Here is a 23,879-nt window from a genome sequence, read left to right as displayed (position 1 = left end):
CCGGAAAAATGTTTAGCTCAAACACGGTATCAGCCTCGAAGAGGATAACGGCGAAGGATGCTTCGGGCACAGAGACCAGGGAGAACCTTTGTAACTTTGAAATTGAAGACAACGAGCCGGATGTACTGCAGGTCATGGCAACGAAGACTATGGAAGACATCTTGACAGATGTTTTGCGCTTGGAAAACTTTAATCTGAAGCAGAGCTCCAGCATAGGAGACTCACCGTTGAGGGTGGGCCAGTCATTGATGTCCAGGCCATCGGGTCTTAAAAATAGGGAGATACGGTATCCGGAATTGGACCTGGACCCCCGTCTCCGCAACTGGAACCGCATATTGAATCAGCGCCAGAAAATCCAGGAGCGCATCGAACGTCAAACTGGCAAGCGTGCAGAAGATGTGCTCTTCAACCGTTCGACGACCATTGACGACGCCAGCAAGAAGATGATCCTTCGCATCCTTGACACCGCCGATCGTTCGCGCCCCATCGATCAACTTAAGGAGAAATCCACAATACGCTCGCTTAAGGCACGAGACGATCCAAAGAATTGTCGCGAAATTAAGGAACTGTTCTTAGCCGAACCGAAAATACAGGAGGTGGAGTTTGTTGGACTACCGCAGGTGACCCAAAAGGAAGTAGCTGCCATAAACTTGCCCCCCGATGCCCCCGAGAGCCAGTGGCAACGCTCCGAGGTGCTGGTTAAGCAACTCGAGGAGAAGAAGGAGTCTATCCAACAAGTGCTGGAGTTTGCGCCGGATATCCACCAGCTGCAGGTGATTCCCACCTACACAGTTCCGAGTTCCGATACACCGTTGATCACCAAGCTCGGGGAGGTTCCCATTCTGCCCCTCTCCTGCGATTCTACCGTGGAAGAGGAGGAGCTGGAAACAGATCATGAGCTCGATCTAGGCTCTTTTGAGGGCGAGGAGATCGATTCCATTGTCGATTCCATGGAACCGAAATCTGCGCCCACCACCAAGGAAAAATCTGTCCACAAAGTGAGGGTCCAGGACTTGGATCCGTTTCTGGACGTCAACGGAGTGATGATAAACGGAGTCATTTTCGATTATGATAATTCAGTGAAGTCCGCTGGAAAGGGAATTCAGCTGGAGCTCAATTGCGATCCGCACCAGCGAGTCGTGAAGCCTTTGCTGGACATTCAGGTAACTTTGTATAGACCCTTTTTGTATGGCCCAAACCGACAGTTTATGACTCTCCTTTAACAGAATCTGAGCAAGAAGTTGGTAAACGTTTCCTGGTTTCCGAAGATTCGTATTCGCACTGATCGGCCACCTATGCACTCCGAGCTGATCTTCGACCGCAGTGAGTTTATTTTGGAGCCACTGGAGCGCCGTGTTGTCCGGATAATGTTCCAGCCGCAGCATGTGGGGCTTTACACGCTACGTTATATTTTGTGCATCATACGGTCGCCGTTCTGTAACTCCCGTCGCCTAGACGTCATCATAAGGGGCCAGTGCACCGTGCCGGAAGTGTATAAACGCCGCCTCGAGATGCACAAACAGATACCGCTGGACAAGCAGCAGGAGCAACAGGCCCGGGATTTGTTAAGCTTGCACGCCACCCTGGCACCGATCATCGAAAACGCCACCCTATTGTGCCCCTATGAACGGGCACTCGACGAACGCGAGGTTTTCAATGCCCAGAACATGAACTATCGCTGCGAGCGCTACGAGGACCTGGAGGCCCTCAAGTCGCTCTATTCGGTGGCTAAGAAGCCTCGAGACCGGCCCTGGGACCTGAGCTTAGACACCTTGCGCCGATTTATTAGCAATCAGGAGAACCGCCTTATGCGCGAGCACCTTCATCTTCAGATGATTAAGATGCTGGAGCCGATGAAGTGCAACCGCTGCGAGGCCCTGACCAAACTGGAACACAACCCAGAGCGGGAACGCACCTGTTTCATCTACGTCCGTGGCACCATCTGCAGTGCCGTCGACGAGTGGGAGAAGATGGCCCTGGGCCTTGACGACCAGTTCTTCAAGCTGGAGCTTCTGCGTGTCCTGGAGGAGAGGAGAGCGCGCCAGGAGAAATTGAATGACGACAGGCTCTCACTGGATTCGTTTAGTTCGAGGGGAATACATAAGATGATTCCGTTTTCCGACAACTTGAAGTCTCCATCCGAGGAAGAAGACGTCGTTGTGACGGTCTCCAAGCGACTCAAGACCAGCAAGTATCTGCGGGATGCACTTTACATGCACACCTACAACTTGCTCTGCGACGTGGCCGAGGACATCGTGTCGGTTATTGAGAGTACCACTGTTCTTTGATTTCAATCTGAAAGGCCCGATCCAAGTCGATGCAAGTTCATATATTTTTCTAAACTGTTCTGCAATATCGAATTACCATAAAAACATGTAATGGAATTATAATTTAATTGATTAATAATAACTTGACGCTACCCATTCTAAATAGTAGAGACTGTTTCTGCCATAGTCACCCACACGGAAAGCTTCAAAAGGGAGGGTAGCCTGGTATTCATAGAGTTGGCTTAGAAACTACTTGTCTGTCCGTTTAAAATTGTTACTTGGCAACAAGTGAGTCTCCTCCAAGGACTTGCACATATATTTTCGTACCAAACATTTCAACCGAAACGCAATAAAACCAACAAAATGGATAGTATTGATGACGGATTGGAGTCGGATGCAGTACCGACCCAGACATTGCATCGCGTTGGACATTCGAACACGTCCCAAGGGGGGGCGTCCATGCTGAACCGCAAATTCAACAGTATAAACGCAGGATCGGACAACATCTCAAAGTTCACGCTGGCCAATTTGGCCTCTCTGCCCTCCTCCACGTTTAGCGCAGCCTCCACGGCCACTGAGAGGGCTTTGGACAAGAAGACCGAGTCGCCCATGGGTAAGTACACGTCGCGAATGGTGGAGGAGATCATCACCCAGATCTTTGCGGAGCGGCGTGGCGACTTCCCTGAAACCTCATCGTCGTGCCACGTGAATGCCATGAAGTTCCCGCAACCCGAAGGCGAAGCAAATATTGACAAAAGACTACGGTATTGGAAGGAGGTGAGTAATATTTAAGGAGATTGACTACAAGCCCTCAGCTTGTTCTTGTCACAGGTGCTGCTGGAGCGGAAGAAGATGCAACTGCGCGTGCAGCAGAGGACTGGCAAGATGGCCAGTGAGGTGCTATTCAACCGGCGGGCCACCCTGGACAATCGGGATGGGCAGACGGTGAAGCGATTGATGGATTACGCGGACCGCATGGAGTGCGAGAAGATAGTGGCGCCTCCGGTCGCCAAGCTGGGTGACCTGCAGGACCCGTGCACCTGCGAGATTACGCTCGGCGTGGCGGCCACCCAGCCGAAGGCAGAAAGGGATGGCTACAAGGACGTTGAGATCATTGGTTTGCCCCACACGACCAAGCGAGAGCTACTGGGCCGGGACGCTCTTGAGCAGAAGGCTCCTCCCGGGTGGCTGCAATCAGAGTTCCTGGACGAGCGGCTGCAGGGCCGCTTTCAAGCCATTCAGAATGTGCTCGAGTTTTTTCCAGACTTGGACGCCTTACAGGTCACCGGCACTAATGTCTCCAAGCTGGTAACAGCTCCCCGTACGACTCTTGTGGGAGTGCAATCCCTCCACACGATTACCAACACCGAGAGTGCCCCGATCTGTTCCGAGGAGTGCACCTACGCCTCAATGGAGGCTACCGAATGCTCCACAACGGAGCACTCTGCCGTTGCAGATGTAGTCCCGGAACTGGGGCTACGGGTCAATGGAGTGGACTACTTGCCGGGGGACACTGCCACCGGTGGCATCAGCGAGTGCTACGAAATTGTGACTCGCTTCTCCTGTAACCCCTTCCGGCGCCAAAAAAAACACGTTTTGCAATTGACGAACATCGGACGGCAGACCTTGACCTTCTCCTGGAAGCAGAGCACGTACTTCTACAACCGTGGATCCTTGTTACTGGCCCGTGACAACGAGTTTCTTTTCGATCTGGATGGCTTCCGACTGGCCTATGGGGAGTCCCGCAGCTTGGTGGTGCTCTACCAGCCACGCAAGGTGGGTACTCCATTAGAAAACCCATAACTATAGCTTCCTTACCTATTGCCTCAAAAGGTTGCCATGGCCGTGGAGCTGTGGCTGCTGCTCGTGGAGCCCCGAATCTTCTGCAGCCGGCAGGAGTCGCTGCTACTGCGTTTCCATGGCCGCTGCACGCCTCCAGCGGACTACATGGCCAAGCTGCTGGAGGCGCAGTGCACCTGCGTGTGCAAGTCAGACGCCGTGGCCGTCGATCAGTTGACGATGCACCTCAGCAAACTGGTGCCCTTGGTGGTGCCACCACCTGCCTGCTGTCCCTATGAGCGGCCCCTGGACGATCGAGAGGCATTCAACAGCTTGAATCCGGGCTACAACTGCACCCGCTTTGATGACCTGGAGGTGCTCCGAAAGTTCCACATGCGGGTCAAGAAGCCGCGTGAGCCTTTGTGGGATTTCCGACTGACCACCATCAAGGAATACGTCCTGCGGGTAGAGGGTGTGATGGAGCGAGAGAAGCTGTTCGCAGAGTTCACGGAGCTCCTCTCCCCGCTGCTGGGACCTGCTGATTCCCTCGAAACGACCTCCCAGCAGGACGAACAGAAGCAGCGCTCTCGGTTCATCTACGTGCGCGGCGTCATCTGCAACGGCATTGCCGAGTGGGAGGAGCTTATGTTCACCGTGGAGGAGTCGTTCTTCAAGCCGGAGCTGCAGCGATTCTACGTCAGCCTGCTCGGAGAGTCCGAAGAAGGCGAAGAGGGAGATGAGGACAATGTGGAACGGCCGCGTCCCGCCCCAATTACCCCCATCGACAAGGAGAAGCTGCTCGAGATCATTGGCGAGGCGAACCTGGACGAGGAGAAGATCCGGGCGGCGGTGATGCGAAAGTTGTACCACTCCAAGTATTTCCGCGACTCGCTCTACATCCAGACCTACTCACATCTGTGCAACATGGCTGAGGACATTGTCTCGGTGATTGAAAGCACCGAAGTGGTGCCTACCTAGGGCGTAGGGTACTTTGTTTCTTGAATATAAGAAATGCAACTGCTTATTGGTTTCAATTGCAAGTTTAAGAAATAGTTTATGGTTCAGTTGATGCCTTGAGAAGTGGAGGTCTTGAGTAATAGGAACCACCCTGGAAACCCCTATCCTACATCGAAAGCAAATTGCAATTTATGGGTCTGACTGGTGTGCTAATTTGCTAACAATCCCCGCCGAACAGCACCGAAATAACCTATAATGGTAATAGAAAAAGTTGGTTCGTGTGACAAGTCATCGTAATTTTCGGCCAAGTAGTTGCTGCCTCGGGTTTCGTTGTTCGGCCTGGAATTTCTCCAGCCATTTGCCCTGAGACTCAATGACATTGACGTGCCGCCTTCACACAATTCAAAATACACGGAGCTGGAAGGAGTTGCCGCGTTGCCTGTATATCGTTGTTGATGTTGCTGTTGATGTTGATGTTGCCATTGTGACTGGCACCGTCAGCAAAGAGAAGGGAACTGTCGTGGATGTCGTGTATCAACTCACCTAAAACGAGAAAAAGGGAAAATATAAAATTGATTTATTTAGGAGTCATGTGCAAAATTAACAAGAGCTTGGTATAAACAATTCCTTATTTATAGACAGAGGTTCAAAGGCTCATTAATTATGTCATCTGCGGTTTGCCAGGGGGTCGAGGCTTTCATGTGGCTTGGGGTTTCCCCCGACCCTGACCCCGACCACGACTCCCAAAGCCAAGGAAGTTAAAGGAGGTTTTTCGCTTGGCAAACTTTTCTCCCAACAAAAGGGACAAATACCGAGCACAGCCGAGTGAAACAGAGCCATATCAATTACCCTGGAAACGAACAATACCAGAAATATAAAGTAATTTAGCCCGAACCACTTCAAGGGAGGCATCCTGGCCAAGAACAAAGAACGCTCGGAACTAACCGCAGTAAAGGAAGCCGGGTGGGAGCGGATAGTGGGCTATATGGGGGGCTGGGGTGCGGAAATGCACCGGCATTGTTGGCAATTTCAATACTCATCATTATTATGGCGGCTGGAAGCCCTGGAGTGCATGTGTTCCAGCTACGTGACAGTGGCGGTGCCGGTGCCGGTGCCGGTGCCGGCGAAATGCAATCAACATATTGTAATTCAGAAATGCATATTGAGAACGTGCAAAAGATACTTGCAACAATGCCGTGCAACGCGAAACTCGCTGCTTCAGCTGCCTCAGATGCCTCAGATATTCCCTGGCTTCTGTTCCTTTTTGCAACTTGGATGCACTTAACGGGCCGGCTGGCGAAAACAAAACGAAGCCGGACCGGAGCGGGGAGACATTGTTGCCTGCCGCTTCAAGTGCATCCAGCAGTTTCAGTGGCAGTGGCAGTGGCAGAGCAAAAATCTGGCAGCGTTTGCATTTTGATTTTCCATTTCGCATGCACTCAGGCAACGCATTTATTATTTACCAGCAACAGGCAGCCAGCAGCAAATAGCATACACCATTGCAATGTGCAGCTCCGGCGACTGCAACTCAATTCCGCAGACTCATGCTGCAGTTGTCAACGATGGCTGGCGACTCCGTCGAAGACACTGGCCGCCTCCTCGGCTCCTTGCCCCTGCCACGGCACTTGTTCCAGCTGCATGTTGCATACCACTTGGTGTTGACAGTGAGACAACAGCGGCAGCGTCAGCAGCAGCAACTCCAGGCCCAGACGCCGACGGATGGCGCTCGTTGAGTGAAGCCAGACACCCGGACAGATAGACGGACGGATGGATAGGCAGACAAATAAATCTGTATAATCGGTTGGCAAACTATCAATGCAAAATGCAGATAGATTCCTCCAAATCGAGAGACTGCTGAGACAAGCCTTTCTGCAATGCCAAAGGTTAAGTTCTTCTGACTAACAATGTTGGTTATAAAATAATATAGAAGTTATAGTAGATGGCTTATCGATCTAGATCTTTACCAGAAACAGAGCTAATATTCCTTCAGAAGTTACCTATAACTCGGAATATTACTCATATATTGTCAAACTTTCTTAACCAAACTCAGAGTAGCTAAGCCTTGAAAGGTTTATGTCTTAACTAATACTAGTAGTCACTAATATACCCCCTCTAAGCCATGCCACCAGGGTATCTAACATAGTAAAACGTATTTATTTGCTTCGGTTAGTTGCCGATCAACATGCAAATGCTACTCGTCGCATTTGATGACGCCCATAATAATCAAAATTTTATTGAATGAATTGCAGGCTGTTAAGACGCGAAAATGATTCAGCGGAGAGCCGAGGCCAAATCCATTGAGATTTCCATCTAAGGAGAGGGCGGAGACTGGGGGCAATGGGACAGGTTCGTGTAGTTGGACCGCTCCGGCCTGTTCCAATGCGGCGTACATGTCGCATGTGTGGCCATAAAAGTGCGTTACAAATAACTGCACTTTTATTGAACTGCAACGTGGCGGCAAGTGCGGCGAGTGCTGCCTTGGTCCGTTAGATCGAGACCCAGACTCCGGCTCGAACCTCGAAAAGCTGATTCGATTTAATTGCTGTGCAATTTGTGAGCAGCAAAATGGAATGCGCTGTCAAATCAAACCCGAAGCACTTAATTAAAACTTATTGAAGGCAATCGCCAAATGTGGCGGCAGCAATGGCACTCTTAATTGCATAAGCATGTTGCTGTGGCGACAGCACTTATGCTTGCAATACATATCCACTAGGCCCATACATCTCATTTCAAACAATTTCAAGCAATTTATTGTAGTTCGGAGGTGTTTTCTGAATTCTAAATAAATAGTCTAGCCATAAGAGATATTGCTGGTGTTGCAGCAATATTGCATGTTGCTGGCTGACTCCCAGGGGGAGTTTTTTGTTTACCTGACTTCGGCCGACTTGATGATGGCCTTGGGCGGCGCATCCCAATAGTTGGGGGCGGGTGGCACCCACTGGCGCAGCACTTGATAGTTGCCCTCCAGCAGCGCCATGCCCTCGATGACCTCCTCGTCCGAGTCGCCATCGTTTTGGAGGACTTCGTTGGTGTTGCTAATGTCGTTGGTGTTGCTGTTGCCGTGGTTGTTGTTGCTGCTATTATTATTACTGTGGCTCGAGTGATTTCGACTATCGCTATCGGCATGCAAATTATCAAGCGAATTGTTCATTGTTTCTGCCAAAAGAAACCACACAACAACAACACAAAAAAAGCACAAGACACAGGCCGAGATTTTGGCGCCGCTTTCACCGGCACTTGGATTCTATGAAAAGCCTCGGGTTTTTTTCTTTTTTCTATATTGTATCTTTGTTTTTTTTTTTTGATTAAACAAAGATGCGCACTGCCATTTGCGCTGACTCAGAAAAACACAAACACTGAGCAAAAAGACACACTCTCAGGAAAAGCGACACAAAGAACTACATGTACACTTCTCGGAAAGGAAAGGAAAGGAAAGAAGCGGCAGCTTCGGGAGCAAACAATAACAAAGACTACCGGCGGATGGCAAAAAAGTTGAGCTCACTGTCACAGATTCAGATTTGTTGGAAATTTCCTGGGAATTACACTCATCTGGCACTAGAATTAATTGTTTATTATCGCGTTTTGGGAATAATCCCGATAGGTTATCAGTTTGGCCCGGAATACCCGGAATCGATGGACGGACGGAGCGCTTGGCCTCCGGTCGCGTTGCACTCACGGATGGTTCTTCTTCTAATCGGCGAAGAGCCCGCCGTTCGTTGCGTTTGTTTTGGCACGACGGGATTGACAAGCACGGCGAAAAACACATAGCACAAAGGACCAACACACACACAACCCCAGGCACACTCTCACACACACACAACTGCATAGGAGGGTTAATATCTGGCATTGCTCTTGCATCCCTTGTCGAAGGCAGCCGAACTCTCCCCAATACGCCGCACGTCCTTGAGTCCTCCGCCTGATTCTCTGCTTCAGTTTCAGTTCTCCGTTCGCTTTCTTCCTTTTTTTTACGGTGTGTGTGTGTGTGTTTGAGAGTGTGTGTAAAATAAGGGTTTGAAATGTAATGTTTTTATGTCTGATTTCGTTTTCACCGATTGCGGTGGGATGGGAGGCGTTGGGGGGTAGCCATTAATGGGTAGTGGTTGGGCGGCAGGGGGTAGTGGATGGGCGGTAGCTGAGTGGGCCGCTTGCCGCTCAATGCACGCATATTGTTGAAATTATGTAGCGAAAAGGAGCTACAACAGGGGTATGCTTCAGGGGTGGGGTGTGTTTTTGTCTGAGTGGTGTTCACCTTTCCGAGTTCGAACTCTCACAGGAACTGTGGTTTCAGGATTATGAAATGGTTAAGTTATTTAGCTTTAAGTTCTACCAGGGCTTTATATTTGGCTTCAAAAATGGCTCATAAAAAAGCTAGTCTTTCACAGGAAGACTTGCTTAATTTCTAACAAATCATACATATAAGGATAAAAAACTTAATATTTATATTGATTCTGGAAGGAGATCTTTTGATAAAGGATCTTCCCTCTATTTTCCATCTCCATCCCTCCAAATAATAATATTAAAACCAACTCTCCTCCAATTTTGAACCACTGTCCTCAGTTGTAACTTATATCCCGAAAAAAGTCTGCCAGCCACGATCCCCGTGACCTCTCACGCACACACACTCTGGCAGCAACCTTTTACCTCTCACACACACACACCCATAACGGTAATTCGAACTGTGGCAAACAAACCCCCCCAAAAAAAGAAGCAAAAACGCCAACAAAGGCAGGAAGGAAGCAAACGCTCGAACGTATGCTCGCATTTTGCAACAAATACCTTTTCCTGAGAGAATGTGAGAATCTCTCCGCCGGCGATTCTCTCTGCTCCTTTTCTCTGCTTCTCTCCATGCTCGTGATTGCTAGAATTTTTAATTCACTCACTCAATTTGAATGTCGTTTAGTTGTTGTTTTGGAGAATTCACCCCTAAGCGTCTTCACGGTTATTTGAACACGTGCCGAGCAGCTGAGCGCGAGTTGGGTGGTGCAGCCGTGGTTGGGTGGCTTCTGGTTCGGTTTCTGGTCAGGCCCAGGGGGTGGATTTGGGTTTTGGTTTCTGGTTCTGGCCAGACACCACGGCGATCGTTAAATTTTATGATTTCATATGCTTTTTGGGCGGCGGACAGGATAGACACATCTTGTCCTTCCGACGAAGAAAGGTTTAATCAAAATTCCAAAATAATTATTAGATTTTCGGAGGTGACTGTACTTTGGCAATTAAATTTAAGGTCTAAGGTGCAGACGGTGCAAGTTATAAACATAAACTGGTTTTATTCAAAATATATTCTATCATTATAGAAGTTTATAAAATTGGATGATTTCCTTGCAAATAAATATGTTTCAGGATCCAGGATAGCATCTAGTCCCTTTAATCAAAAGCTATACTAATCCCTTAAGTACTAACCATTATCACTTCAAATTTTCTGTCAGTGCAAGGTCACAACTCCCTAGCCAGGCCAAAAGTGAAAGCACCGCTTGGTTACGCCAAGGTATTTAATGTGCAAATACCCCATACCCAGGACCCTGCAGGAGCTAACACCCACTGACCCACCATACTGCAAAAGCAAACAACAACAAATTGCGTCGTCGCCGGCACATCAACCCTGCAGACAGACAAACAGGACAGCCGGGACAGGACAACAACACAACCGACATGCACATCCCAGCCCGTTGTGGGTGGTGGTGGTGGTGGAGCAATAACAACCGACACTTCAACAGCCGCACACAATTTCCGTTTTGGATACGGGGCTTTAGATTAAAGCGAGCCCTTCTTCAGAATTTTAATTAAAATGCATCTGCCTGGATGTGGGGCGGGGGTGGAGGTGTATGTAGATGGTAGATGTGATGCTGGATGTGAGATCTGGCTGTCATTAGCAACATGTTGCTGGGAGCACTGGCAACTGGAAACTGGCAGCAGAAACCAGAGCCACATCGCAGCCAATGACATTTGTGTAATTTAATTTTATTCATTGCATAACTCACATAGTTAGCAAGTTGAATAGGTCGCTCGATTTTGGGCTAAAAAGGGCTGACGCAGCCCCAGGAGACACCCGCACAAGCACTCACTCACCCACTCACATACACGCTCCACTTCAGTTATGAGAGTCGGCATAAAAATAATTATATAAACTTTATGTCCTTGCCGTCTGGCTGTTCTCGCTTTTCCACCCTCGATAATGTCGCAATACGCCCACCTAAAGGGTCTATACTGGCTCCATGCTGCACCCCACGCCGATGCGATCCGCCTTTGACCTCCCACCTCCTCCACTTCAGACAGACCGCACAGTTTCAAAACAGCCAAACCTAGAGCGGTGTAAACAAGCTGGCCCCCGGCCTATCCACCCACCGACCGCCTTGTGGGTCGGCTTTAACATGATTTGTTGGATTTGGCGAAAAAGATTTCCTAATTCCATTTGCCAGACAGGTCTATGGTCTGTGACTATTTTGGGGGTGACTGCCCAAGTAAGGTCTCTGTGGGTCTTGGCTTTAAGTGCTGGATCGCAGAACTAGAAATCGATCCAAAGGGTTAATCCAAGACTTGGATGTTAAAGTAAAACAACTAATAGACGTTCTGATGGGCCAGTACTCTGACTTCTAGTCTAGACCTCTATTACCATTTTTAGTTAACAAAACTATCCAGATGAGAGTCATTACTTGGCAGGCACGCAATCAGGGTCACAGCCAGCCGCTCAATTACAATTTGGGCTTGTACTTGCCATGACTATCTGGCTGCGCACAGAAGTTGACTGTTTCATTAGCGGGCCGTCTCACATTTCTCAACACTTCATTACGGAGCGTTATTAGTTGTCGCAGCCTTTGACTGTAGTTAGTTGATGACTCTGATATGGCCATTGTTGTGCCGTCGTGGCTGTCTTCGCATTAGGCCTTGTCCGGAGTTGTGGGAAATCGCCCCCTGGTTGGAGGGGCCCACACAGAAGCGGTCATAAAAACAGGAGAGAGCTCAGAGCACTTGGCTGTAACTACTCCACTTTTTTGGTCACCCGACTGCGATCTTTTTGGGTCGTTACACTCGTTGCCAAAAAAGAAAAAAGTGCGGAACCGTGCGGAAGAGCATATGCAAATGCGGTTCATATTGTTTGGCAACTTCCTCGACAACCTGGCCGAGGAGGGGTCTTTTGGTGTTTATTTAAAGACTTTCCACGCCTCGTTGGCCAAAGCCACATGTTGACGAAATCCACGGCCAGGGAACCACATCAAAGTAGCTAGACGCACGCCTCCAGCCCCGATCCCTTTTATTACGCCTTTCGAAATGGGAGGCCATGTACAAATTCCAGTTAAATGCTTTCCGTCTTGAGGCAGTGTATATATCTCTTTATATATCGCTGGCGGCCAAGAACAAAACTCAAATAGACTCGAAACACATTTGATGCCTATTTGTGTTTGCGTTCGTGTTTGTTTATTATTAAAATCAGCTTATTTGCACTCATTTCGACTCCGAAGCAATGCCCCCAGGTCATGGGGAATGGGGAAGGGTTCTGGGCCTGGTTCTCGTTCTGATTCTGGAAAGGGGTTCCGGTGTGGGTTCATAAATATGCAAGTCATTAATAGAAATACGATGTACCCGAGGCATCTCTTTTCTGTCCTGTCCTGTCCGCTCTCATCAAAGTCAGGAGTCAGACTCGGAACCAGCCGAATCCACCCCTGACACCCAGAGTGTGGGCGATTTCGGTGATGGAATGACAGGCTAAGCGATCCACAGGGACCTGTGAAGTTAACCGGAGAGCTGCGTCTGCATTTTCCCGCACACATAAATTGAGTAAAAATTATGCTTCATTTGATTTAACACAATCGTTTTGACTTGTTGTTCTTCGGGCGATTCGGGCGAGTTGCCTCTCAAAAATTTTTGGGGGTCTTCCCTTTCAGCGACAATTGGATTAGGACCATGATGGCATTGATTTGGTCTATTCGGGGTGACATGACATGGAACCCACTTCGAGTATTGGCATTTCCGATTGCCCCGAAGCGGTTTGATGGACCAGGGATAGCATATTTCCAACTCTTTAGGAGTTTTTCACTTGAAACCAACATCTCAACAAGTAAATGGTTTTCAGAAACATGAAAATACTTGGAGTTTTTCATTGAACGCGATTCAAATCTAATCTAGATCTTGTTGTAGATCTGAGAGCAAAAAGTGGAATAACAAGTTCAATAAATAAATTATCCGACAACATCGATATCAAGTATACGTATGAATATTTTTTCATGCACCACCACCACCAGTTTAGAGCGGCAGTCATTACCTTCGTAGAGCGATAGGCCCGTGGCCAAATGCAATAATAAACACATTGTCTTTTTCTTTCTTCTCTTTTTGAGGGTAAGAGGCTGTAGCTTTCCTTGAAGCTTCCACTCCCCCAGACTCACTCCCCCAATCTGGGGTAAACGCTAATATTTCCGCTATTGGCAGCGATTTCTTTCACTTAACTGCGGGCCATTGAAACTTGCACATGTTTTAGTTTCCTCCACCGCACTTGGCTGTCAGCATGCTCTCCTTCTTTTCTTCGCTTTTTGTTTCTGCTGGCTTGTTTTATTTTTCTTTCATTTTTTCCTGGCCTATCTCTGTTTTCTGTTTTTTATTGACAGGCTGCTGCTGCTAGCCAGCGGCTTCAATTGCAACATCCGCACATGTGGCCCAGGCAGCCAGCCAGCCACTACCGAGAAAATGGTATATAGGAGGTGTGGGTGTTGCATAAAAATTTGTTCAAAGATTTTTCATATTTTATTACTTTTAATTTTAAAAAATTACCTTTTCTTTTCTTAATATATCTTACATATTTTTTATAGTTCTCTATACATTTTTTCTCTGTGTGTTTTTTCCTGTTTCCAGCAACTGCAGCTAAGGAGCATTGTTATTGTTTATTGATGCACTACTTTGCGCTATTTTCGTGTGGCAACTGCAACAGGAGTTGGTGCTGCAGCAACTCCGGCAGCGGCAGCAGATGGCGATGGTATGCTAGTGGGCGTTCAAGATGAGAAGCAGAAGTAGAGAGCCGCAACGAAAAACCAGAACCAGAACCCGAGAACCCGAACCGAACAACAGTTGCAATTGCACTCTTTTTTTTAGTGGCCAAGTCTAAAAATAATCGTAATGAATTGTTCTCAAACAACAGATGCAGATTTGGCGAGAGGTCTGCCCAAAAAGAAAGGCGAATTTCAATTAGCTGGCTTATCTCCTGGGTTTTGGCCAAATAACAAAGCTGATTATTAGACTTGTCAACCGCAATGCCAGTCGCTGGCCGGATTTTATTGAATTGTCAAGTTACTGTACTGTTGATGCTGCTGTTGCATTGTTGCTGTAATTGCAGCTGCTGTTGCCTTTTCCTGCCAATTACTGCTCCTGCTGCTGCCGACGCTGCTGCTGCTTCTGCGGCTGTTTGGCAATTTTCAGATATTTTTTCTTCAATTACGTATACGACCTGGTTGCTTAGATACCTGCCCCCCTGCCTCGAGGTCCTCTTACGGCGAGCTTTGGGCCACTTCTTTCGTTTTATGTCGCATGTAATTAGTCACGATGTTGGCAGCAGACATACTGCAGGCCAGGCTGATGCTGCTGTCGGACTTGGGTGCCATTCCCTGCACCCGATTCTCGAGTCTGGCTACTAGCAACTTGCAACTTGCGACTTGCGACTCTTGACTCCGGCTCAGACTGTCGACTGTCGATGCCGCCTTTGTTGTTTGCCGTTCCTGCACTCGAAATAAAACGACTTCAAGTCCTGAAAATGGTTCAGATGTTTTTAATAAAGGCTGAGAGATTAGAGTTTATTAAATCTTTCAGAAAAAACTATTTAAAGTTCCAAGTAAGCAACACATCCTCCAACTAATGCCTTTTATAATATAATAGAATTCAAGTGTTTCGTAAATTTTCAAAGTGTGTTTATATTGCGATTGCTGGGTCCACTCACACACCAGCAACTAGCAACACAGCAACACAGCAACCAGCAACTAGCAACCAGCAACAACTTAAACAAACTGCAGCCCAGTCGCGGAAGTGTGAATTGCCAGCGTCTCCAGGCCCAACTGCAATTTATATGGTCCTCTCGGTAAACTGCACCGTAATTAGGCCAATTAGTTGGTAAAACTGCTCATAAATTACATAAAACCTTCTGCAATTTAGTGCTGTCATCCTGGACTTTCCCTCACCGTTATGCCGTATAATTTCAAGAATTAGAGGATCAGCCGCTGGAAGAACCAAATTATCTTTATAGACACACGTAGTTCGTGTATTAATCAAAGCACAGTTAATTTTTTTAAATTGAAAAATTATGCCTACACCGTACCCCAATATAAAAAGTAAAAAAGTAAGAAAAAAAAAACTGGTTTTCCAGCCCCAACCCAAAACTTCTGCAAACTCATTACGCGCCAACATCAAATCAAAAACGAAACGGAAAAAATTTCCAGAGTTATGGAGTTCATATATAATTTTTTGTGAGCACTTCAAAACTTGTATCTCTGGAGCTTTACCCAACTACAGAAAACCAACAAAAAAAAATGGTAGAGAAGGTTTTTAAAAAACAGTTTCTTGTTTTCTTTTTTTTGTTGTTTAATTTTGCTCTCACTCGATGAGCTCGCCTCGCACTTGAGACTCCATATCGCGTACTTGAATCTGTTACGCAAATGTGCGTAATGCGCATGATTATGGAAAGATATTTTTCGGATACAACTCACAAAACAACGCAGTCAGATGAGGTGAATACACTGGGGGAAAAGAGTGTCACCTTTCTGTCAAAAAAGAGCTGAAGTTTTAAGAAAAACATTTCATATCCGGTACTTTTGCTTCCTGTCTGTATGCCATCTCTGGATCTCTGGGTCTAAAAGGGTTGCAACTTTTGAAGATATTTCTTTCGGTGTACCCATAATGGAGTGTTTGTCAAAAGGCTGAGAAACGGTAACAGAATGTAAAGAGCGTTTCGTCAGGGAGGCCTTCAGCAGTTTCTTTTGAAGGCGCGTGGGCCTTGACAACAAACTCCATGCGAGGAACTTGAGCTACCTACAGCATCGACCTCAGCAGCAACCTCAGCGACAACTTCAAGTGCCTTCCGAGTGGTCGAGGAGAAATAAAGTTTACAAAATGTTGTCCATAAACTTGAGTTTAGAAACCGTTTTCAACAAGTTTGTCGGCGAATGATTACACCCTTAAAAAAGTCAGTATGTCAGAGAGAAACTTTGATATTTAAAATTAACTGAGTCAGAATTTGAGAAGGATTCTTGAAGGTTTTTAAGTATAATAATTGCAGCTGAATAAAAGGCATTATATCTGTACTCCATAGCCTCATTGGGGTTATGTTTTCAAAATTTTTGAACCGCCTCATTTCCCCATTGATCCATAAACTGTTTCTCATTTCCTTAATCATAATTTCCCATCACCCTCCATTACCTACTCGTAAACCGCTTTCCACAGTTTATGATTGCCGAGAATGAAGAATCATTTATGTGATATTAATGATCCAAATGCACGACGCATAAAAAAGCAACATGAAAATCCAGCACAGCACAGCACAGCACAAATCAAAAATTTTGATTGCCCCAGGGCCGGAATGCGGAACCGAGTGCATTCAAGATCTCCCGGGTAGATGGATCCCGGGTCCGATCCCCAGATAGGTTCAATGCACCGACCGACCACAAGAAATCCTGCAATTGCCATCAATTGGAGATCATGTTATGGAATCAAATTCAATTGTCAAGTCGGATGGGAAAAGAGAGCGTCGCGTCGCGACTCGTCACAGTCTTTGATTGACTGACTGGATGCACTGAGACAAAAAGCCGGGCCTGGCTGGATAATTAATCCTGTGAGCAAGCCGGTAAGTAGCCGGAGAGAAACTACATAAATTCAATTTACGCGGAGCGGAGCGGACCCCGCTGTCACACAATTTGCAATCAGGCCGGCTGGGCCGCAAAGCCCGAGACGTGTTGGGTAATTTGGAGAATTTATGACAAGCATTATGGCAACACAACTTGGCTTATTGTGCGAGTGTGTACTGGTGTGCTTGTAGTTCTTAGAGCGGCCTCCCGAAAACCCCAAAACCAGTTTCATTATGGTATACAATTTATCCAACTATTCCTCCCGCCGTTGCGCCTCCTTTGATATTTATGCAACGCGCCTTGCCCCGGCTTTCCGATTACTCACGCTCAACTGGCCGCTTTCAGAAACCGCTCGGCGATCGTGAATTTTCCAGCTACCAGCTAGGCCTCTACCGACGCGGCTAAAACTGCGACACCGTAATAAGTCAGCAAGTCTAGCTCCAAGATCCTAGCAGAAAGCTACGTCCGACAAAAAAAACATTAGAGATGCCAATTATACAAATGGTCAAGACGTCCGAATGTGAATCCGAAACTGAAACCGACTTCGACTTTGAGTTTGATTCCAAGAGCGAGTCCAAGTCCGAGACCGGGTTGGTGGTAAATTGTCAAAACTGTAAGCCAACTCTGCTCTTGGCCAGTTTTCCAGTTTGACAGGCCGACAAAGGTGCGGCTTTAGAGGCAGGGCTTGATTGCACAGCAAAAAAATATGAGATCTATGAGATAGTTTTCTTTAGGAATATAAAAAATATATTTAGAAAAGGATTGAAGAAGGTTTGTTTAGGGCAAGAGTCAAGATTAGTTATAAAGTTATGTTAAATCGAATATTTATAAATAATTTCTTCCAGTGATTAAGAGCAATCGAGTGCCCGATGGATTATGGCAGAAACCGACCAGAAACAAAAAGCCAACTCAAATCCCTGACGCTTTTAAATTGGTTTCTTTTTAGTTGTTCTGCAATTGCCAGCTGGCTAAATGTCAAAGGCAATTGTCTTGGGTGGATCCGCGAGAGGCTTTTGGCTTTTGGGCGGGTTCTGTGAGTCCAAATATAATTGCAATCAGTACTACACAACTCTGCTTAGTTGGCAGTGGAAAATGGGAATAAAAATCCTAAGCCATGGCAGTGTGAAATGTTAAAGTTGAGGCGGGATTGGAACGGGTGTGTCGCTCCGGCAAACAGAATACACAAAAGAAATTAAGCAGCCAGCCCAGTATGCATCTAAAGTCGATCTATCAGGGGGCTCTGTGCGTGCAGAATGCAAAATGCAAATGAGGACCAAGGCAGAAGGCATTGCGTATACTTGGGACTTGGAACTTGGGACGGCAACACCAATTCAATTAAGTTGTTCGGGAAATTGGCCACATCTACGTGTTGGATTTTCCTCTGAAGGAGCACTAAGAAAAATGATAACTCTTACGGCGATAGAAGAGGAGCCTCCCATTTAGCTTTCTCTCAGTGTAGGATTTCTGGGCTTTGCAATGCAAATAAATCATCGTGTCGATGCATTTTGAGCTTGACTCTGGCATGGCAAGAAGTACGTGATACTCGCGCACCTTCGTGTCTGCCGGCCCGGCCAATTACATATTTGTCTTGGGCTTTGGGCCTGGCTTGCTGACTTTCTGGCCCGGCCTGGCCCTGTTCGTGAGCAAGTGCTCCAGTTTCCTGTTTCCTATGTCGATCTGGTTCTAGTCTTCTTCTGGCTTGCCGGCTCTGGTGGATCTCCTTCACGTGGCATTAACGTGCGATAATACCGCAATTCATCATTATTTTCTCGTTGTCTATGTTAGTTTTTATTTTAATTTTTTCTCTGGTTGTTTATTTTTTTGTTATTTTCCCCATAATAAAAGGGTCCCGCTCGGTGCTTTCCCTCAGCCTCTTGTGATATATTGGCATGTCAAGTAACATAGTAAAAACATCGAATAAAACAAAATGCTAACTACCAACCGGCAGTTATGTTCCTCGCTTAGCGGTTCTTCGTTCTAATCTCTATTTCTGATTCTGATTCCCATTGTAGTCTCGGAGGGGCGTGGCTGGGGCCCCAATTAAGCGTTAACTGATTACAATTTTAACGGCCCGGTCAAGGCCCGCCAGCCAAGATTGCAGTTCCAGCAAAGGTTTCAGCTCATTAGGCCGGGCCTGAGCCCATAGGGGAAATTACAGCAATTGTCCGATGCGAATGGCAAAGCCGAAGCATTGGTATTCCGGCGATAAGCGGCCAGCAAATCCGCCGAAAAGGAGCTACAAATTTGCAAACCACAAATTTAGATCAATAAACAACACGCAGAGCTCGGGCCCAGCCCAAAAAAGGAGCTCCAAACAATGGAGCAGACTTTCGGTTCTTTAAGCCACGATAGCATTACACTTTTGTGCAAATAAAACGAAAGAAATAAGAGAGGGTTTTTCTTAGACCTTCTTTGAAAGGAGATTTATAGAATTTCCTCAAAATATTGCTCCTTTGAATGTCCAGTGTAGTGGATACTACCTTAACCAATTATGGCGCCTATCGTACCAACTGGAAGATAAAGGAGTTGCCAGGAAGGCGAGTCTGGTCTCCCTGACATTCAAAATGATTGCATCACGAAGTACAAATTTAAACAGCGATTACACCGCCTCCGCCCCCACATTCTTACCACTGAGGCTGGCCATTCCGGAGGATGTCTGCGATCTGCGAGGGGCTGGGATGGCAGTGGTGGGCTGGCAATTTCTATAAATGCTGCTAAATGCAAGACCTCTGCAGAAATAGAAGGGAAAAGCTTCGGCAAGAATGCCGCCTATGATTAAGCTGAAGGAAAATTATAAGTTTCCTCTATGTTGTCGCTTTAATTGAAGTAGCGCCGGATGCGAAGAATCGCAGCTTCTACCAGAAATACATAAGCAAACTCCCCGGCCTCCAGCCTCTAGAATCTAGATGCGTGAATGTTGTGATGACCGCAGCTGCGACTCTATGATTCATTCTCCATAATTATATGCAAAGCGAGCTAATCGAACGTATAACGTGCAATTTAATGCCATTTTGTTGACGGCAAGCTTTCCTCATTTGCCACCTTCGAGCCATCTTGCAGTCAACACGAATTGCAGCCAAGGAGGTGGTTGGTGGTGCAGCAGGTGGCAGGCTGTGGTTACGCCGGCAACATGTTGCTGCTAATTGTTGCAGTTCTGCGGTGACAACTAGCCATATCTCGTTGCGGTTTCTGTCGCCCACTTTGGTTAAAAGGCAATAGAGATTGATCTCCGCTCCGGTGACTAGCACTTCATACTTAATCCCCTCTAAATAGATCATGTTAATTATTTTTCTTTCAATTTAAAACATTTTTTGTGTTTGCATCGCCCCAATCATACTTCCAGCCACGCTTTTATTTATTCTGCTTGTTATTCTTAAACAGATTTCCATAATTAATTTTACAACTCGATGTACTAAGCCGTTTATTGTGACAGCTTGAAGTGGTTCTCAAACTATTGACGGGAAATGCCATTAATGCAGCTGGTTGCATGGCCCGGCCCGGCCCGGACCGGCCATATAAATATCAATACCATTCATACGGATAGTTCAAATCAGACCCGTAATCGTAAGTGCGGGGCTGGCCTTTGTTTGGTCGAGGAAAACACTCGACGACATATCAGCCGGAGCAAACACCAGCGGAGAGTTGAATGTAATGAACCCAAACGAACCCACCTGGTGCACCACAATTAACACGACTGCACCACCACCCCCATACGGCCTAAGTAGATCCACTTCACATACACTAGCTTGCATGTAACTATAACTTTTTGTTATTAACAATAATATAATATAAGGGAATGTATTTAAGAGAACTAGACTCCCCGTAGAAACTGCCCTCAGAGTCAGACATAAACATTTATAAATCTTAAAAGTATCTCCAGTTAAAATTAAAATTATTTTTCAATGAAAAATAATACACTTTTTGTAAACCAGTGCTATCGATTGCATTCTATGCCTGCCTCGGTGCGTCGTATTCATATCAGTGATGCACTCGGAGTGTGCCCCAATTTTGGATTGCAGAACCGGAGGCGACGAGGCAGGAGGAGGCCAGGGAGCCGAGTGGCGCAACGGTGGTGGGGCGTGGCATTTCACTCTAATTGGAGTAAATTATGTTTACCCATTCGGCCGCCTGCAATTGGGTCACCCCGAGGTAGAAATAGAGGTAGGAGTAGAGCTAGAGGACTGCGGAGCGGTATCGGAGCGGGAAAAGTGCTGATATGGAATACATTTCGTGTTTGCCTCTTACATAATTAAGAATGCATGGAAACTTTGGAAAATCTGGTAGTTGGAGAGCGTGTGGGGTCTTATCTTATTGGGGATTCGTTCTCTCATCGGGGAATACTTATGGTAATTAGTTCTCGCGGTCATATTTATGGGCCGGGTTTACAAAACTGAAAAAGTTATCTAATGGAGGCCCGGCGGTCCGGAGGCAGCATTAAATGTCAGCAGGAAATGAAAGAGTTATGTATGGGTCGATGCTAGATGTGAGATAGAGCTCCCGTAGACGTAACGCTCAACAGGTTTCCACACGATTACGGATTCTTTCACCAAATCTCCTTCGGTGAGTCATTGCAATGGAAATGGCAGCGCGATTGTTGCCCGTTCCGGGAGAACAGATAGAAGGGGCTTTGAAAAACCAGCCACCAGCCGCCGGCCCCCAGTTCGAGTGTTTTTCTTTGTGTTGGAATTGGAATCGCATTGCGGGTTTTCCCCAGTCGGGGGCCCTGAGAGCCTTCGGGAGAGCTAAGGCTGAAGCTTGATGCGCGACTGGTTCTCAAGAGCATAGTCGAGACACGTTCTGGACCGGTTCCCTCTCTCGCTCCGTCACATCTGGCCACTGATGGGGCCTCTGTCTCTGTCCCGCCAGCTATAATCTGGCCCGCTCGGCATCCGATTTAAAATGATCAGTTTTGCATCAGAGTTGAAAACGAGCTGATCGCCGGATCGGACGAACAGATCGATTTGAATTCTATTGGAGAAAGGAGCTATAAATAAATTAAAAATGGCGAGCAAATGCAGTAAGCACTGGAAATAGTTGATATTTAATCTGGGTAACCCCTAATCTGCGAGTTTCATTTCTTTCCCTAAAGTGATCCTGCTCGCGCTCCTGGTTCCGCTTCTCAATGCCCAGACATTCAACCAACCAGGATACCCTGGCTTTGGGCTGGGAGCCCGCTTCGGAGGAGGGCAGGTTGTGCCGCAGCAGGACTTGCAGGCGCAAGAGGATATCCGGGTGCCATCAGCACCAAGGCAGCGCAATGGCGGCCAATCCCGCAACCCTGCCCCCACCGCACCCACCCGTGCCCCGGTGATCCCGAAGACCAGCTTCATGGATCGCTTCAGCTCCAAACTCTACGCAAAAATTGCACCCGCGCAGGCCGGATCGAATTTTGTCTACTCTCCCGTGTCGGTGCACAGTATCCTGGCACTGATCTATGGGACGTCCTTTGGCAAAACCCGCAGGGAACTAAAGAGTGCCGGAGAGTTCGTAGACGATCAAATAGATGTGGCCATGATCTTCGAGAAGCTAATCAAGTTTAGGAGTGACCTCGGCAACGTCGAGTTGAAAATGGCCACCAAGCTGTACCACAACCAACTGAAGGGCGGCGCCTATCCCGGCTTTCCCGAATTTTCTCAGTTCTATTTCAACACCGCCGACGAAGCCGTCGACATGACCCGCGCCAAGGACACCTCCGAGAAGATTAACTTCTGGGTGTCGGACAGCACCGACGGCAAGATTCGCAACCTGGCGGCACCCAGTGACATTACTGAGCAGACCGAGGCCCTTTTGGTGAATGCCATCTACTTCAAAGGTCGCTGGGAGAACGAGTTTGCCACCATGGACACCCAGCCTTCCAATTTCAAGCACTCCGATGGCCGAATCTCCAGCGTCGCCATGATGTACAATGATGACGTCTATTCCCTGGCGGATATCCCGGAACTGGGGGCCAGCGCCCTGGGGCTGAACTATCGGGACAGCAACATCAGCATGCTGATCCTGCTGCCCAAGCAGGTCAACGGCCTGCGGGCCCTCGAGGCGCAACTGGCCGATCCGCAGTTCGACTTGAACCGCATTGCCGCCCGTCTACAGCGCCAGAATGTCCTGGTGCGCCTACCAAAGTTCCGCATCGAGTTCGACCAGGACATGACTCAGCCGCTGAAGCAGATGGACGTGCAGGAGATGTTCGGTCCAAAATCACAGATAAAAACCATGCTCAACGACCGGGTCCGAGTGGAGAAGATCCTGCAAAAGGCCTTCATAGACGTGAACGAGGCAGGCACTGAGGCAGCCGCAGCTTCATGTGAGTTCTCCTAATCTTCCCCAGAAACCATCCCTCTAACAAACTATTTCTTCCCTCCCGTAGATGCCAAATTTGTGCCGTTGTCGCTGCCCGCAAAGTCCCCGGAGTTCACCGCCGATCATCCGTTCGTCTTCGCCATCCGCACACCCACCTCCGTACTCTTCATTGGCCACGTGGAGCATCCCACGCCCTTGACAGCAAGCCCGGAAGGTGCTGGCCGCGGACGCCAAAGGTCCTTCTCAAGTCGGCAATAGTTTGCTGCATTTTTTAAACATACAATAAAGCTAAAACTCTCGTATTTATTAAAAATTGCACATCGATAACCTCGTGCTCCGTCGATAAGACTGATCAGCCTCGGACCTAAATTCCGAGCTACCAGCTCCGTGCTCCGTGTTCCGTGCATTTTCCCAGGTCCGCAGTGCAAGCGTACGTCTGTCGGAGATTCTGGATTCCCATAGAATGGATTTGCCCGCTTCTGTAAGTTGGCAAACCCGTTTTGGTCTGGAGCCCCTCCACCGTCCCCGGTGGCTAATACTGCATTAAATCAATGGCGGGTTTCTCAATCATTTTTCAAAAAAACACAAGCTCAACTTCCTCGTGCGCACTAGATGTGAATAGCGATTTCTGAATAGAGAATTCATCCAAAGATCAGTTGGGCGGGCGGAGCCAAGATGGGGCACTGTAAGAGTGCGAGATGAGTAATTGAAATACCCGCTGAAAGGTGCCCATAATTAATAGAGACGATTCAAGGTTGCCTACACT

The 23,879-nt window shown here is 47.5% G+C and overlaps 4 protein-coding genes across 5 annotated transcripts in view; 3 read left to right on the top strand and 1 right to left on the bottom strand.

Moving 5' to 3' along the window:
- The window catches only part of LOC6495549 (protein prickle), a 58,497-nt gene that overhangs the window by 29,648 nt on the left and 4,970 nt on the right, over positions 1-23,879 (bottom strand). The window contains exon 1 of one of the 2 annotated variants that reach the window (XM_044715540.1): positions 7,874-8,769. The exons of the other annotated variant lie outside the window; for it this stretch is intronic. Coding sequence (XP_044571475.1) covers positions 7,874-8,154 — 281 coding nt within the window. The 5' untranslated portion in view covers positions 8,155-8,769. Of the gene's footprint in view, positions 1-7,873; positions 8,770-23,879 lie in introns of those variants that run through there. 2 annotated transcript variants of the gene reach the window in all.
- LOC6495094 lies at positions 9-2,435 on the top strand. Its single transcript, XM_001959041.4, has 2 exons — positions 9-1,163; positions 1,227-2,435. Exons 1-2 carry the CDS (start codon positions 9-11, stop codon positions 2,286-2,288), a joined length of 2,217 nt encoding a protein of 738 aa, XP_001959077.1. The 3' UTR covers positions 2,289-2,435.
- On the top strand, positions 2,468-5,080 carry LOC6495095. Its single transcript, XM_001959040.4, has 3 exons — positions 2,468-3,044; positions 3,099-4,043; positions 4,101-5,080. Exons 1-3 carry the CDS (start codon positions 2,631-2,633, stop codon positions 5,022-5,024), a joined length of 2,283 nt encoding a protein of 760 aa, XP_001959076.1. The 5' UTR covers positions 2,468-2,630; the 3' UTR covers positions 5,025-5,080.
- On the top strand, positions 21,697-23,415 carry LOC6495097 (serine protease inhibitor 42Dd). The gene is made up of 3 exons (XM_001959037.4): positions 21,697-21,833; positions 21,906-23,117; positions 23,181-23,415. The coding sequence occupies exons 1-3, from the start codon at positions 21,818-21,820 to the stop codon at positions 23,369-23,371; spliced, it is 1,419 nt and encodes a 472-aa protein (XP_001959073.1). The 5' UTR covers positions 21,697-21,817; the 3' UTR covers positions 23,372-23,415.

This window comes from Drosophila ananassae, chromosome 3L (assembly GCF_017639315.1).
Source record: "Drosophila ananassae strain 14024-0371.13 chromosome 3L, ASM1763931v2, whole genome shotgun sequence".
Taxonomy (NCBI): domain Eukaryota; kingdom Metazoa; phylum Arthropoda; class Insecta; order Diptera; family Drosophilidae; genus Drosophila; species Drosophila ananassae.
The sequence above is the reverse complement of the archived record's forward strand: the minus strand, read 5'-3'. Positions and strand labels throughout refer to the sequence as shown.

Bases quoted from the DNA above. Each gene is read 5' to 3' on its own strand.
- LOC6495094 (XM_001959041.4), top strand. From the start codon at position 9: ATGTTTAGCTCAAACACGGTATCAGCCTCGAAGAGGATAACGGCGAAG. The intron at 1,164-1,226 runs GTAACTTTGTAT...CTCCTTTAACAG, and splicing joins AGCCTTTGCTGGACATTCAG to AATCTGAGCAAGAAGTTGGT.
- LOC6495095 (XM_001959040.4), top strand. From the start codon at position 2,631: ATGGATAGTATTGATGACGGATTGGAGTCGGATGCAGTACCGACCCAG. The intron at 3,045-3,098 runs GTGAGTAATATT...TTCTTGTCACAG, and splicing joins GACTACGGTATTGGAAGGAG to GTGCTGCTGGAGCGGAAGAA. The intron at 4,044-4,100 runs GTGGGTACTCCA...TTGCCTCAAAAG, and splicing joins TGCTCTACCAGCCACGCAAG to GTTGCCATGGCCGTGGAGCT.
- LOC6495097 (XM_001959037.4), top strand. The intron at 23,118-23,180 runs GTGAGTTCTCCT...TCCCTCCCGTAG, and splicing joins TGAGGCAGCCGCAGCTTCAT to ATGCCAAATTTGTGCCGTTG.